General features: G+C 33.9%; 1 protein-coding gene across 1 annotated transcript in view; it reads left to right on the top strand.

Annotated features, from left to right (window-relative positions):
- The window catches only part of TOPAZ1 (testis and ovary specific TOPAZ 1), a 53,513-nt gene that overhangs the window by 16,064 nt on the left and 22,989 nt on the right, over positions 1–14,460 (top strand). The window contains exons 5-12 of the mRNA XM_064496652.1: positions 1,064–1,128; positions 2,829–2,974; positions 4,585–4,670; positions 5,565–5,690; positions 6,707–6,770; positions 11,270–11,421; positions 11,623–11,715; positions 13,412–13,527. Coding sequence (XP_064352722.1) covers positions 1,064–1,128; positions 2,829–2,974; positions 4,585–4,670; positions 5,565–5,690; positions 6,707–6,770; positions 11,270–11,421; positions 11,623–11,715; positions 13,412–13,527 — 848 coding nt within the window. The remainder of the gene's footprint in view (positions 1–1,063; positions 1,129–2,828; positions 2,975–4,584; positions 4,671–5,564; positions 5,691–6,706; positions 6,771–11,269; positions 11,422–11,622; positions 11,716–13,411; positions 13,528–14,460) is intronic.

The raw sequence follows: 14,460 nt of genomic DNA, 5'->3' as shown, positions 1-14,460 counted from the left end.
ATTTTCTACCCAATCAACTAGCCTCTTGTTCTGCTACTATTTATTGCATCATTTCCTCACAAATTTCAAATGCCATTTCTAACATTTTCCATTTTTAAGTATGGAATGATTCCTTTTCTTCTCTTTTGTTTCATTAATTGCTCATGGCCTGTGCCAATTACATACTGTCAATTATTTTTAAAATAAAAACAATAAGGAAGGCTTGCTTTAAAAGATATTAAGATGTATTATAAATTAAAATATTTTTGGCTATTCTTAAAGTCTTCTAAGAGCTTTAAATTCGCACTGTAAGGTAGTTTTTAAAATCTACAGATTAATTTGGGGGGAGTTAACTTTTTTACCTTTTAATATTCTCATCCGAGAACATGATCTTTCTATTTGTTAATGTTTTGTGTTTCTCAGTTGATTTTTGTAGTGTTCTTCCTAAACGTTGTGATAGTATGTATCATATATACCATTATTGTGAAATATGATTATGTACTTTAAAAAAGATTAGAAAGGTATAAAGTAAAATATGAGTGGGTATCTCTAGCTGCCCAAATGATGGGTGATTTAGGGTAGGGGTTTGTTTTCTTGGTGCCTGTTTTTTCAAAAGTCTAATATTGAGCTTATGACTTTCTTATAATTAGAAAATCACAATTCCCAAAACACCAATTGTATTTTAATACAATGATGTTTAAAATACATAAAAACATTTCTAATGAAAAATAAATTTATGTTCATAAATACCACCTAAAAATAAAAGTCACTCAAAGCTTTTTTTCCTGAATGAAAAGAAACATAACTTTAATTGTCTATAATAATTTGAAATGGTAGCTTGCATAATTAAGGATGATATCAAAAGCTGAGAAAATGTATTGATTTGTATTAATTTTTCTCAACAGTGGAAATTTTTAAATCAGTATTGACTATTTTAAATGATGTAGAGTTGAACTGTTTTCTGGGTTGGCCATAAGCTAATTGTTGAATTAACATCTAATACATTCTGATCTGATAAGCCTCATAGCCTAATAATGAATGCAAAGATACTCACTTATACTTTTTAACTGTAATCTCTTCACAGTGTAGATTTTCAGACAAGGTGACCATTCAAGACGAAAAAGAAAATACTTATGAAATTTGCAAAAGGTCTGTAATGTAATTTTTAATTATATGATGTTAAAAGAGTCATTCATGTAATTTATATCTTGAGGCATATTTTTCGTTCTCTGCTGTATATGCTTGGGCTACTATGCCATAAACAGTACATGGATATTATTTAACTAATATGTCAGGTGTATCCAGATGTCAGGTATATTGTAAGTTACCTTAAAGTTGTCACTGAATAGGTATTTTGAGCCATTAAAATATTTTTGAGAAAGGAATAGTGATAAAAGAAGAGAGATGTGTATGTGACTTTTATGAAGGTAAGAATAGCTGAAATTAGATGAACAGTGCAGTTTGCAGGTATCTTCCATGTCTGCAGTGATTAGTACTGACAGTTACAGTGCACTCACTAGAACATATATGGATACAAAACTTAGATTCAGAGGATAATTTGGAGATCATTTGATCCGTTCTGTACCCCCGTTTTGCTGTTGAGACAAGGTACAGTCAAGTCAGGTGACAAATACATGTAAGTCCCTTTATGCTAAGACGGTGTTTTTCAAAGTGTGATCCTTGGAGTACCAGCATCATGTGGGAACTTGTCAGAAATTATTTGGTCCCACCCCTGACCTACTGAATCAGAAACTCTGCAAATGGGGTCCATCAGTCTGTGTTTCACCTAAGTCACTAGCTAATCCTGCTACATGCTCATTATGTTACATAACATTATGTTAAGGAGACGCCTAGATAAGAATTAGATTGGCATAGAAGCTCAGTATGATTCATGACCATTGGAGATCTTAAAGAAAAAGCAAAGGTAGTAAGGTTAACTTTTTCTTTTCCTATCAAAAATATTTTGCTTACAGACAAAATAGTTGCAGCCTGCAGAGTTTTGTCATCACCTTGGCTCTGCCATAATGACATTGAAGTATGACATGGGGCAAGTCACTCCATCACCTCCGGTTTCGTCTTCCAGTCAAAAATTTTAAATTCCATCAATGCTAAGTTTCAACTGTTAAGAGCGCTGGCTCCTCTTCTTACTATTTTTACTCTCCCCTGGCCCAAGGAACCCCAGCTGAAAAATCTTATTAGAATTGTTTTTAAGATAAAATATTTTAGTATCTGAATGAGGGTACAAGTCCTTCTCCAACAAAGTAAATTCATTTATATCTATTAGCTTCGAAGTACTTTTCACCTTCCCTCTTGCTTAAGTTATTTATTTTCTAGGTAAGTGACATCCAGATTAATTGGTTATGTAGGATCTCACATATTAGAATATAGTCAAAGCTGTTTAAATGAACATTCTAGAACAATACATTTCTTATACCTTGTTCCCAAAGGAAGATCTCAAGTACATGTATACATTTAATATATATACTTGTCACTTATTTATCTTGTTGCACTGTTAATAGAATTGTTGGATGATCTTTTCTGGATTCAGACACTAGTCCAGTTCCTTCTCAGACTCTTTGGCATGATCAAAAACACTTTGCTATAATTTTAACCCCACCACCCCACTCTTACCCCTACCCCAGCCATTTAATAAGTACTGGTTTTGTAGTTAAGAAGGCAGGAACAACCTATTGAAAACATTAAAGAATCACAGTATATGGCTGTAGTATGCAGCACAGTGTGTGGAACATACATGTCATTAGGTTGCATTTCTACTTATTTGATTCTCATTACTTTAACATTTTTAGAATAAATTTAAATTCTGATTTTGTTTTTTTCTGCTCACACAGTGGTGATTCTAAAAATACTGAGATTATGGTTGGTGAATGTCATTTAGCAGCACTGGGCCCCAAACCTCTGTACTTTCCAGTGCCAGTGCCGCCTTTGACTGTAAGTGCTCATCAAGAAGACACACTGCTGAAGCCCTGGATGAATGGTACAGTTTTCTTAATACAATGCTATTGGCTTTTGAAAATAAAGAAATGATACAGGAGATTTTTCCACCAAAAACAGAAAGTTAAGAAAAAAGTTGAAACAAATGTAGGATATGTTAAGATTAGAAGATTTGTGTACCTTTGTTTAGTACTTTTGATGGAACAACTTCTGAGATACCTATATTTATGTGATAGTGGTAGTACAGGTAAGTTTATACCTAAAATATTCATATTTATTTGAGTGTTTTAGAAATTTAGAATGTACTTTAGAATTTCTTTGAGGGGTTTTTTTTTGATAATTCATAATGCTATGAACAAAATAAGCTAGATTGAAGAATAAGTTTAAAAACAATAAAGTTCGCTTGTGTGGCTCACACCTAGCTCTTCTGTGCCTCACATTACTGACCTCATGCCGCCTTGTGTTGTGTCCTGTAGCACCCAGCCCATGAGGATCACCTGTTTTGTCTTAAAAAGCTTTACAGCTTTCATAATGAAAAGTACCACGCAGCTATGCAGCAGAAACTTCAGTTTGTCCCAAATTATATCTGATGCTGCCAAAGTGAAAAATGAAATCATTTAAGATAAAAAAGCATTTTTATTTGTCTTATCTTTAGGAAAAATAGATTTTAAATATCCTAACTCTCATTTTAAAAGACCAACATTGAAGGATAATGATGCCTGGTGCAGCAGTCTCCCTGGGCTGCTGTAACAAAACACCACAGACTGGGTAGTTTAAACAACAGATAGTCATTTCATACAGTTCTGAAGGTTAGAATTCCAAGATCAAGGTTCTGTTAGGTTCAGTTTCTGGCTCAGTCCTGGCTTTCAGACGACAGCCTTTTCACTAAGTCTTCACATGGCCTTCCCTTGGTGCCCATGCGTGGAGAGAAAGAAAGCTCTCCGGTGTCACTTATAAGGACACTGATCCTATCAGATCAATGCCTCATTTTTATAACTCCATTTTTTCACTTCCATAAAAGGCCCTAACTCCAAATACAGTCACATTGGGGGTTAAGGCTTCAACATCTGAATTCTGGGGGGACACAGTTTAGTCCATAGCACCTGGGTTTGTCAGTAGTTCTTTTTTCCTAAGGAAGGTTTATTGTGTGCAATATTTGTCTGTTTAACTTAGAGACAATCATTTGAATACAGTCCTCACTGCTGCCATGTAAGGCTTTTGAGAAAGTATCTTCAGGGGTAGGGTATAGCTCAAGTGGTAGAGCACATGCTTAGCATGCATGGGGTCCTGGGTTCAATCCCCAGTATCTCCATTAAAAACTAGCTAAATAAATAAACCTTCCTACCTCCTCCACTAAAAATTAAAAATAAACCACAGACTCTCAAGTCTGATCAAAAAAAAAAAAAAACGAAAGTATCTTCAGCTTATAATGAATTTAAAATGTTAAATTCAGATCTAGATACTTTAAAGAACACCTGAGATGTAAGTTATCCTGTGTTTCACAGGAACACACCGAGGTAGCAGTCTGTGAATTGAGCATGAGTAGTCCAAAGTGAAACTTTAAAGCAGATAGTAGTGGTCATCTGTTTCATAGTTATGAAAGGAGTAAGTTGTGACATATTGGAGTGTAATGACATTCTTAATGATTTCTAGATTTCAGATTTCCAGGAAAACATTCTCTCCTAAAGCTGCAGAACCCTGAAATTTGTGAAATATTTAACAGGGAAAAAAATATAGGGGTAAGTGCCCCATTAACAAAAAAAACCTTATAAAGCAGATATTTTGGGGCTTTCTGGTTGTATTTCCCTATCATTTTTAAGCAGTTCTGGACATTTTACGGATTTTTAAATTGGGGTTGGTGGTAAGAGGAAGAAAATGAGTAGCATTTCAGAGGATATTCACAAACAATATAAGAGGTTTAAGGCAGAAGGGTAGAGGTTGGGATATTCAAAACAAAATACAAGATGAATAGTTCCCTGTAATGAAGGAGGAAAGCTAGCAATATAAAGCAGTCGATGGGAATAACTTGCCGTAAAAAGCTTTCACTCATTTGCCATTTTTTTTTTTTAAGTTTGGTTGATTTACAGTGTTGTGTTAGTTTCTGGTGCACAGTATAGTGGTTCAGTCATAAATATATGTACATATTCTTTTTCATTATAGGTTATTGGAAGATATTGAATATAGTTCCCTGTGCTATACTGTAGGAACTTGTTTGTCTTGCCTTTTTCTGTTAATCAGAAAAGCTAAGGAAATTTTGGTTCTAATAAATGCATCTGAAATATGCATATGATAATAGAATTAAGTTTTTATAAAAGTAAAGGGCAGGTACATGAGAAGGAGGAGGGAATGTATAAACTTCAAAACATGTAAAGTAAAGCTAGTAACTTTGGTGAAATACAAGTTTTACACTAAAGAAAATTGCAGAAATTCAGACAGATAGCTTTAAAGTGTGTTCTTTTCATTATTTTTAAAAATACAACTTGATTGGAGTTTTTGTTTTATCAAGTTGGCAAGCAATTTATCATGATACTGTTTTAGGTATATAATACTTCTGGTTGCTTCAAATACTTTCTCACTTGATCGTAGTAAGTGTTTTACAATTAACACAGAAGGAAAATTTGTCTAATTTCTAGATGTTCCAGAAGCCCCTAGGGTTGATGATACCCCAGAGATACTGCAAGTTTCATTTTAATACATTACGTGGCTGTGAGCGATTACAATGCAAGTTTGCTCACGTGCCTGAGCAAGGGGATGAAAAGGTAAAGTATGTTAAGTCATTGAAGTAGAGATTGTCTTAATAACCATCTCAGTCATACATTTTAATTTAGATTTTCATCAGCTCCTAATCGATGAGCTTTGCCTGGTTTTGTGTTTTATATAAATGAAATTTTACAATCTGTATTCTTTTGTTTCTGGCTTCTTTTGCTCAGTATTTTTGAAATTCATCTGTATTTTTTACCTAATTGTAGACATTTCTTTCTCATTGCTGTATAATATTGAATGTTCTTTTGTGAGTATATCAAAATTTATTTTGTTGATAAATACTACTTTTGATGGGTGGTTTCTAAATTTGGTAAATTCAGTAGTGGTGCCATTGGTGCTTTGCATGTCTTTTGGTGAGCATATGTACGCATTCTGATGGGTTATACTTAAAACTACAATTACTTGATCAAAGAGTCTGCATATGTTCAACTTTAGTACATACTGACAGACAGATTTCCAAAGTGGTTTACCAAATTACACTCTCCAGCAATGTCTGAGAGTTCTGGTTGCTTTGCATCCTCACCAGCTCTTGATATTATCAGCCTTTTAATTTAAGTCATTCTGGTGGGTGGGGAGTGATCCTTCCCTGATTGATGAAGCTGAGCATCTTTCAAAATGTTTATTGGATGTTTGAATATCCCCTTTCTGTAAATATCCAAATATTTTGCCTAAATTCTGTAGGATTGTGTTTTTCTTACCCATCTTAATAGTTCTTTATATATTCTGGATACAGACTTCTTGTTGGAGATATATATATGTATTTTGCACCTCCCTTCCTCAATTGCTTGCTAATCTTGACTGTTTCCTTGACTATTTCTTTGACAGAGCTTCTCTAAATAAGGTTTTTGTAATGAATTCAGTATGTATTTCAAATCTTAGGTAACCTAACATCATTTTCCATTGTTTTAAATTCACTTTAAAAAATTGGAATAAGCATAAATATAGGACTGAAATTTGTGTAGTTTCTGTGAAGTATAAAAAGGTAATTTCATATTTTCCATGACTTTTACAGGTTTGCATGGATGTGTTTAAGAAATATATAAGTATCGACGAGCTGTGTTTGCTACAACGTGCAGGTATGAGACACTGGAATGATTACTATAAATTCATTGATGTGAGTGTTTCACATAATGCGCTATATTGTCTTACAGTTTGGAAGTAAATTCAGTACTTTTAAGTATGAAAACTGAATGCCTTAGAGTGACTCTCATGGTCTTCAGATTAATAGTAAGTGTGGCATTTTGGTTAATAAAAAATTATAATCCACGTAGCACTATAATTCCCTTATATACTAATATTTTCATGATATAGAAATTTTATTTACAGAAAAGAGGATATTGTTAATTGGCTTAAAATCTTTCTGAAGGGATCTTTCAGAAACTGGATCTTCCCTGCTTCTTTTCTCCATCCTTCTCTTTTTGCACTTACCCCTTATAGCCGATGCACCATCCATCATTCTGTACAGTTCCCAAACAGGCCAGGCTGCCTCTCTCTACCCAAGATGCCTTTCTTTCATCCGCTTTGCCCATAGCAAAGACCTATTCATCTTTCAAAGCTTAGTCATAAGAAATAGGATTACCTCCTCTGTTAGGCCCTTATCTGACTCCATAGCCTCATCCCATTCTCTGCTCCCATCTCCCCTACTGCATGATGAGTCCCAAGAGGAAGGGACCAAGCTTTATATTTGTCACCCTGACACAGCCACCAAAGCCACATAAATGGTAATAGAACACTTTAGCTTTATATTCATCTGCTTAAAATCTCATTTGGCTGAAAACAAAATCTCTGACAAGTTTGTTTTGCTGGTGATACTATCTCCCCAAGGATTAGAGGAAGCGTCTGAGGAAGCTGGTGATATGGACCTAATCCAGCTGTAACAAGGAGGAAGTAGTTGAGGTGTAAGTAATAGGAGCCTGTATAGGGAATATATCTGTCACCTAAGGGGTTGTGATAGTCAAGCAGAAGAAGCTACACATGATTAGATGTGGATGAACGTTTATATTCCAGTAGTAATTCCATAACATGGGATGTGGAAGAAGAGGGTGACATGGAAAAAAATGCAAAACTCCCAAAAATATAATTCTGATTATATAAATATCCAATACAAGAATAGGAAAAATACATGTGAATTTAGTTTTAGAACAGCAAATACAGAAAACAAAAACCCATAATGAAAAAATAAATGCAGGAAGTTAACAAGAATCTGTGTAAATTATGTTTGATGTGAAAATAGAAACTTAGATTAGTGGAACAGATAGCTCAGAATAAACTCGACATTATATAAAAAGATGTTTAGTGTTTAGAAGGACCATAGAGTTTGGGAAGGAAGACTCATTTTATGAATGATGTTAGGTTAACTGGATAGCAGCTTAGAAAGAGACTCTAAATACCACTGGTATAAGGTGTAGTTACAGAGAGCCCTCAGGAACCACCTAGTTCACAAGAGGGGGTACTGAGTGGGTAGGACTCCCCATTCCCCTCTGTATCTGTGGGGTCATTTCTGTCTGTTTATATTTGAATTTCCACATAAAATTTTTTCCAGAAGTTTTATGACTAAAAACATTTGAAAAACTACTACTGCTTAGCATACTTCAAAATGAATCAGTATAATATATTGGTAATTCAGTAGAAAGAATTAAGATTTTCTCAGATTTTTTTGAAAGTTGATCATTTCTGTAGTTGAAAGTAACCAAGGGAAGCACAAAAGATACAGCTTTGATCATATAAATTTAAATTTAAGAAAGCTATTAGCTTCAAATATTTTAAATTTACCATTGGTGATATACACAACATATTCTAATTTTTAATAACAAGAGTCCAGTCAGCTCTTTACAGAGGCATGAACATTATTTCCTCTTACGAGAATTAGAAAGGGATCTGGAGAGGAAAATCCAGTGTTACTGGTTCACCAGAATTGTGTACTGCTAATCAAATGAGAGAGTCGTTCTTATAAGTTAATCAAAGTGGCTTTATGAATTGACAAAGCTTTTTAAAAAAGCACTGTAGGAAGACGGCAGAGTAGGTAGCACCAAGAATCTGTCTCCCCATCTAGACAACAGTTGCACTGGCAAAATCTGTCTAATATAATTACTTTGGAACTCTGGAGTCTGTTGAAGGCTTACAACTTCCGGGGGAAAACTTGAACAGTAGGTTGTTAATTTCAGTCAATTTCTACTCTTAGCATGGTAGCAGCTACCCATCCCTTAGCCCCAGCCATGTGACAGGCAGTTATGCCTCACCTCAATTGATATTCAAAAAGCATTTGAGAAAATTCAACACCCTTTCATGATAAACAGACACACACACACAAAAATAACTAGGAAGAAAAGAAACTACCTCAACATTTAAAAAGCCATATGTGAAGAGCCCACACAAACACCATAGTTAATGGCAAAAGACTAGATAGAAGCTTTTCCTTTAAGATCAGGAACAAGGCAAGGATGCCTGTTTTCACCACTTCTGTTCAACATAGAAATGGAAGTTCTAGTGTGAGCAATTAAAAAAGGCAAAGAAATAAAACACATCCATTTTGGAAAGGAAGAATACATTATCTGTTTGCAGATGATATATGACCTTGTATGTAGAAAATCCTAAAGATTCTGAAAAAAAAAAAAACCTGTTGGAGTTAGTAAATGAATTAAGCAAAATAACAGGATACAAAGTCAGCACGTGAAAATCAATTGCATTTCTATACACTGAAAATGAACAATCTGAAAGGGAAATTACAAAAATAATTCCACTTATATTAGCATCAGAAAGAATGAAATACTTAGGAATTAACTTAACCAAGGAGATGAAAAACTTGTACAATGAAACCTACAAAACATTGCTGAAAGAAAGAAGACATAAATTAATGGAAACACATCCCATTTTCACAGGTTGGAAGACTTAATATTGTTAAAATGTCATTATTTCCCAAAGTGATCTGCAGATTCAATGCAATCCCTATTAAAAGCCTAGTAACCCAGTAGAAGTGAAAAACCCATCCTAAAACTCATGTGGTATCTCAAGGAATCCTGAAAAAATCTTGAAAAAGAACAAAACTGGAGAACTCATACTTCCTGACATGGAGACTTATTACAAAGTTACAGGAATCAAAACAGTGTGGCACTGGTATAAAGACAGGCATATAAACCAATGGAATAGAATAGAGAGCCTAGATATAAACCCTCACATATATGGTCAGATGATTTTTGACAAGGATGCCAAGACCATTCAATGGGGAAAGAATAGTTCTTTTTCAACAAACGGTACTGAAAAAAGTGGATATCCACATGCAAAAGAATAAAATTTGGACCCTTATCTAACACTACTTACAAAAATTAATTCAAGATGAATTGAAGACCTTAATGTAAGACCTACAACAATAAAAGTCTGAGAAGAAAACATAAGGACAAAAATCACAACATTGGATTTGGCAGTGATTTCTTGGGATATGACACCAATGACAGGGGCAACAAAAGAAAAAAGTAGACAAATTGAACTTCATGGAAATTTAAAAATTTTGTGCATTAAGAGGCAAAATCAGCAGGGTAAAACAGCAACCCATAGTATGGGAGAAAATATTTATAAATCCTTTATCTGGTAAGCAATTAATATCCAGAATATATAGAGAACCCCTAAAGCTCAACAATAAAAAACCCCACCAGATTCAAAAATAGGCAAATTACTTGAATAGACATTTCTCCAAAAATATACAGTTGCCTGATAAACATATAAAAAGACACTCAACATCACCAATCATTATAGAAATGCAGATCAAAACTACACTGAGATACCACTCAATCCGTTAGGATGACTACTATCAAAAAAACAGGAAACAGCAAGTGTTAGTGAGGATGTGGAGAAATTGAAACCTTTGTGCACTGTGGACAGGAATGGTAAATAGTACAGACACTGTGGGAAAACAGTACGGCAGTTCCTCAAAAAATTAAAAATAGAACTACTGTTTAATCCAGCAGTTCTCCTGGGTATATAGTTAAAAGAATTGGCAGCAGGATCTCAGAAGATACTTGTGCAGCCTTGTGCTGATATTTATAGCAACATTAGTCATGGTAGCTAAAATATGAAGCAATCCAAGTGTCTATTGAGAAACTGCTTTTGCAAAGGAAATTAATCAGTGTTATAATTTGTAGTAGAGTGTTCATAATCATAAACTAGAATAAAAAATATCCCCAGGTCAATTTGTTGGTGGAGTTAAAACACCAAGAAGGGATATGTGTCAAAATAGTCTACAGCCATCCCCAAACAGGCCATTGCCTGAAGTCCCTGGGAGTGTGGCTCCCCAGGAGTTTGTATTGAGACCATGATGTATGAGGCAATTTGGTCCCAATTTTTGTGGATAGCACATGAGTTAGCTCCCAGTCGAGTGCCTAACAAGCCTGGTTGATATATTACTGTCACTAACTTTGGCTTTAATTTATTTCTGTCAAATATTTCGGATACTGGAAGTATACCTTTTAAGAAATTGAATTTATAGTATTCAATCTTTAAATGTAGAAAAATTGTCTAATTTAGGAAAGATGAATATCTTAAAAGCAGCAAATGATCTTAATATATATTTCTTCATTTTCAGTAAACATGTTTATGGAGTACTACAGAAAGTTTCCTCCGGGCATACACTTTGACTTACAAGTGCTAAATGATCTTCTAAATTCTTTACTCAAACATTGTTTATTGAAAGAAATATTTCAGGTAGTGAACCTCAGCATAATGGTTAAAATGCTGGTAAGTAACCTGAAAATGTTTTTTTTTTTAATATTTTAAGTTAATTTCCCTGTTGTATTTGTTTCTATAATTCAGCAGTTAAATTTGTTTGTTGAATATTTCCTAGAGAACACTTGTGTTTTTCAGCATAAACGAATTTGAAAAACTTAAGTGTACTGAAAGAAGACATGAAAATGAGTGTAATTTTTTTGTTTTATCCAGCCTGCTCTGAAAATATTACTAAAAATATTTGAGCATGTGGCAACTATGAAATTAAGGAATGCTGTACCTGCTTTAATTGATATGTTTTACAAGGTATGATTTTATTTTATCCCTTTTATTCTCTGATAGTGAATAACCAAGAAAATAATTATTTCTGCTCATAGTCTTAAGTTGCCATTTATTCACATTCTTTATGCCAAATAATTCTGTTTTCAGAAATGTTCTTTTTCCCCTGAAATAGAGTTTATAAAGACTCCAGTGACTTACAGGTCTTCACCTTAATTAAATAGTTCTAAGCATGCCAGGTGACTTCTTTCAGATTCATGAACTATCCTCATCTCTACTCCTTCAGGATAATTAAAATTTTCCTTTTCAAAAAGATTTGAAGTCATTTATAACAAAAATAAATACACAAATCACTATATAAAAAGGAAATCGTTACCAAAGTGGATTGATAAAAATATGGTGGCAAGGAGTTAACTTTATATTTGGCATTAAACAAAAAGAAAAACAAGGACTTTTCTGGCATTTTAAAAGTATATTAAAATTTTTACTTCTATTGAATATTTTCTAGTATTTGGTACTACCCAGCCATTCATTTCAGAATAACCTAATAGTGAGAAAACATCCCACTTCCTGCCCGTTTTCCTTAGGAAGCAACAATGGAACCATTCTAGCAGTTGAACAAATATTTCAGTGAATACCTTTAGTTCCACATTACAAAACTTGACAAAATTACTTGCCTGAAAGTGTTTCAAATCAGAAATTACTCAAACTTCCCAGTTAACATAATAAATGAGACACAGGGATGAAATGTACAGCATGGGAATTCAGTGAAGAATAATGTGGTATCTTTGTATGGTGCCAGACGATAACTGGACTCATCATGGTGATCGTTTTGTAATGTATGGAAATACCAAATGTCATGCACCAGGAACCAGCATAGTGTTGTAGGTCAATTATACTTCAGAAAACAAACCCATAAAAAGAGATCTTGTTTGTGGTTACCAGAGGCAGGAGGGTGGGGAGAGGGAATTGGATGAAGGTGGTCAAAAGGTACAAACTTCCAGTTATAAGATAAGTAAGTGCTAGGGATGTAATGTACAACACGATAAATGTAATTAACACTGCTGTATGTCATATGTGAAAGGTGTTAAAAGAGTAAATCCTAAGAGTTTTCATCACAAGGGAAAATATTCTTTTACTTTTATTTTGTGTCTATATGAGATGATGGCTTTTCACTAAAGTTATTATAATCTTTTCGTGATGTGTGTAAGTCAAATCATTATGCTATGCACCTTAAACTTATACAGTGCTGTATGTCAGTTACATCTCAATAAAACTGGTAGATAGATAAATTAAAATTTTTTTTAAGTTGCTACTAATCACCTATAGTAGTTGTAAAACCTCAATTTGATACTTCTCAGGAATTTTACCATCAGGAATATGGTGTAACCACCAGTGCTAAACTTACTAAAAGACAGAATGAGTACCCAACAAAAGGAAGTACTACTGATAAGGTGGTTGAGATACCTTGGAGAAAGGAAGAATATTCAAGTTTGAATTCAAAAGTATTAGTTTCATTTTTGCTTTAAATTCTTGAAATAAGGTATCTTATTGTGGTTCTCAAATATTTGAAGAAAAATACACTTCAGATTTTTTGAAATGAATTTTAATTCTATTTGTCTTCATATTTCACTTCTTCCATCAGTGTTAGTTTTTTCACACATACTGGTTTCAACGCCTTCATACTTTTCTAAGAATGAGTACTTTTTTCTCTGTTCTACAGCTTGTTGAAGCTGGGATGGTACTTGACCCAGAAGACTTTAACTGTATCGTTAAGTGTTTATACCAAGTACAGGCTTCCAAGCAAGAAATAACTATAGTTCTGGAAATGAAATCCAGGTAAGAAATATCATTATAATTAAGGCTAAAATATATGTGTTTTGGTGAGGACTTAAAAAGGATGAAGGCAAAGCACTTATGTTCATATGCCCAAACATCTAGATATTTGCCCACCCTAGCCCTTCTCCGTCCCTTGGCTGTGGCCTGGCCGCACTGTCATCAGCTGACTCTAGCCAACCCTCCTGGCCTGCCTCACCAAATCTTTTTTCAGTGCCTGATTTCGTCTCAGTGCCTGGCAGATCAAACATAAAAGAAGTTTCTCTTGCTCTGTTTCACAGCTTACGTAATTCTACTTAATGCACTCTCTTGTATGTATACAGATTACCTTAATCCTTCTTTCTGTTTCATTTACGTCTTGTCATGTTAGCTGAATACACTATTTTAATGCCCCTCCTTCATTCTTTCTCTCACTTGTTCACTTTTAAAAAAATATAGATAGTTATAAGAGTAGTATCATAATATACCTGCATTGAGAAAAAGAAAAGCCATGAAATGAATTTTATAAAAAATTTTATTAAATTGTCACATACATAGAGAAAAGTATACTAATTTTAAATATTTAGATGAACCATGACTTTTTTTCCCATTTTTAAAATCTTTTTATTGAAGCATAACACAGACTTGAAAAGCCTACAAACCTAACATGTACAGCTCAATGAATTTTCTTATTACGGGAAATTGAATATAGTTCTCTGTGCTATACAGTAGAACCATAACTTTTTAATGAAATCAAATTTGATAAAGTGCAAACATTCTCAAAGTCCTTGAGAATGCCCCGAAAGCTCCTTCACAGATGCTCCCACGGTTGTTTTTATCTCATTTCTCATTATCTTCTAATACAGAGGTTTCCAAACTTTCTTGGTTCACAGTGTCCAGAGGCCAAAAGGAACCCATTAACAGTATCATTTATTAAATAGTTAGATCCAAACAAGT

This window comes from Camelus dromedarius, chromosome 17 (assembly GCF_036321535.1).
Source record: "Camelus dromedarius isolate mCamDro1 chromosome 17, mCamDro1.pat, whole genome shotgun sequence".
NCBI classification, from domain to species: Eukaryota; Metazoa; Chordata; class Mammalia; order Artiodactyla; family Camelidae; genus Camelus; species Camelus dromedarius.
Note: the sequence above shows the minus strand (reverse complement) of the source record. Positions and strands in the feature narration are given on the sequence as shown.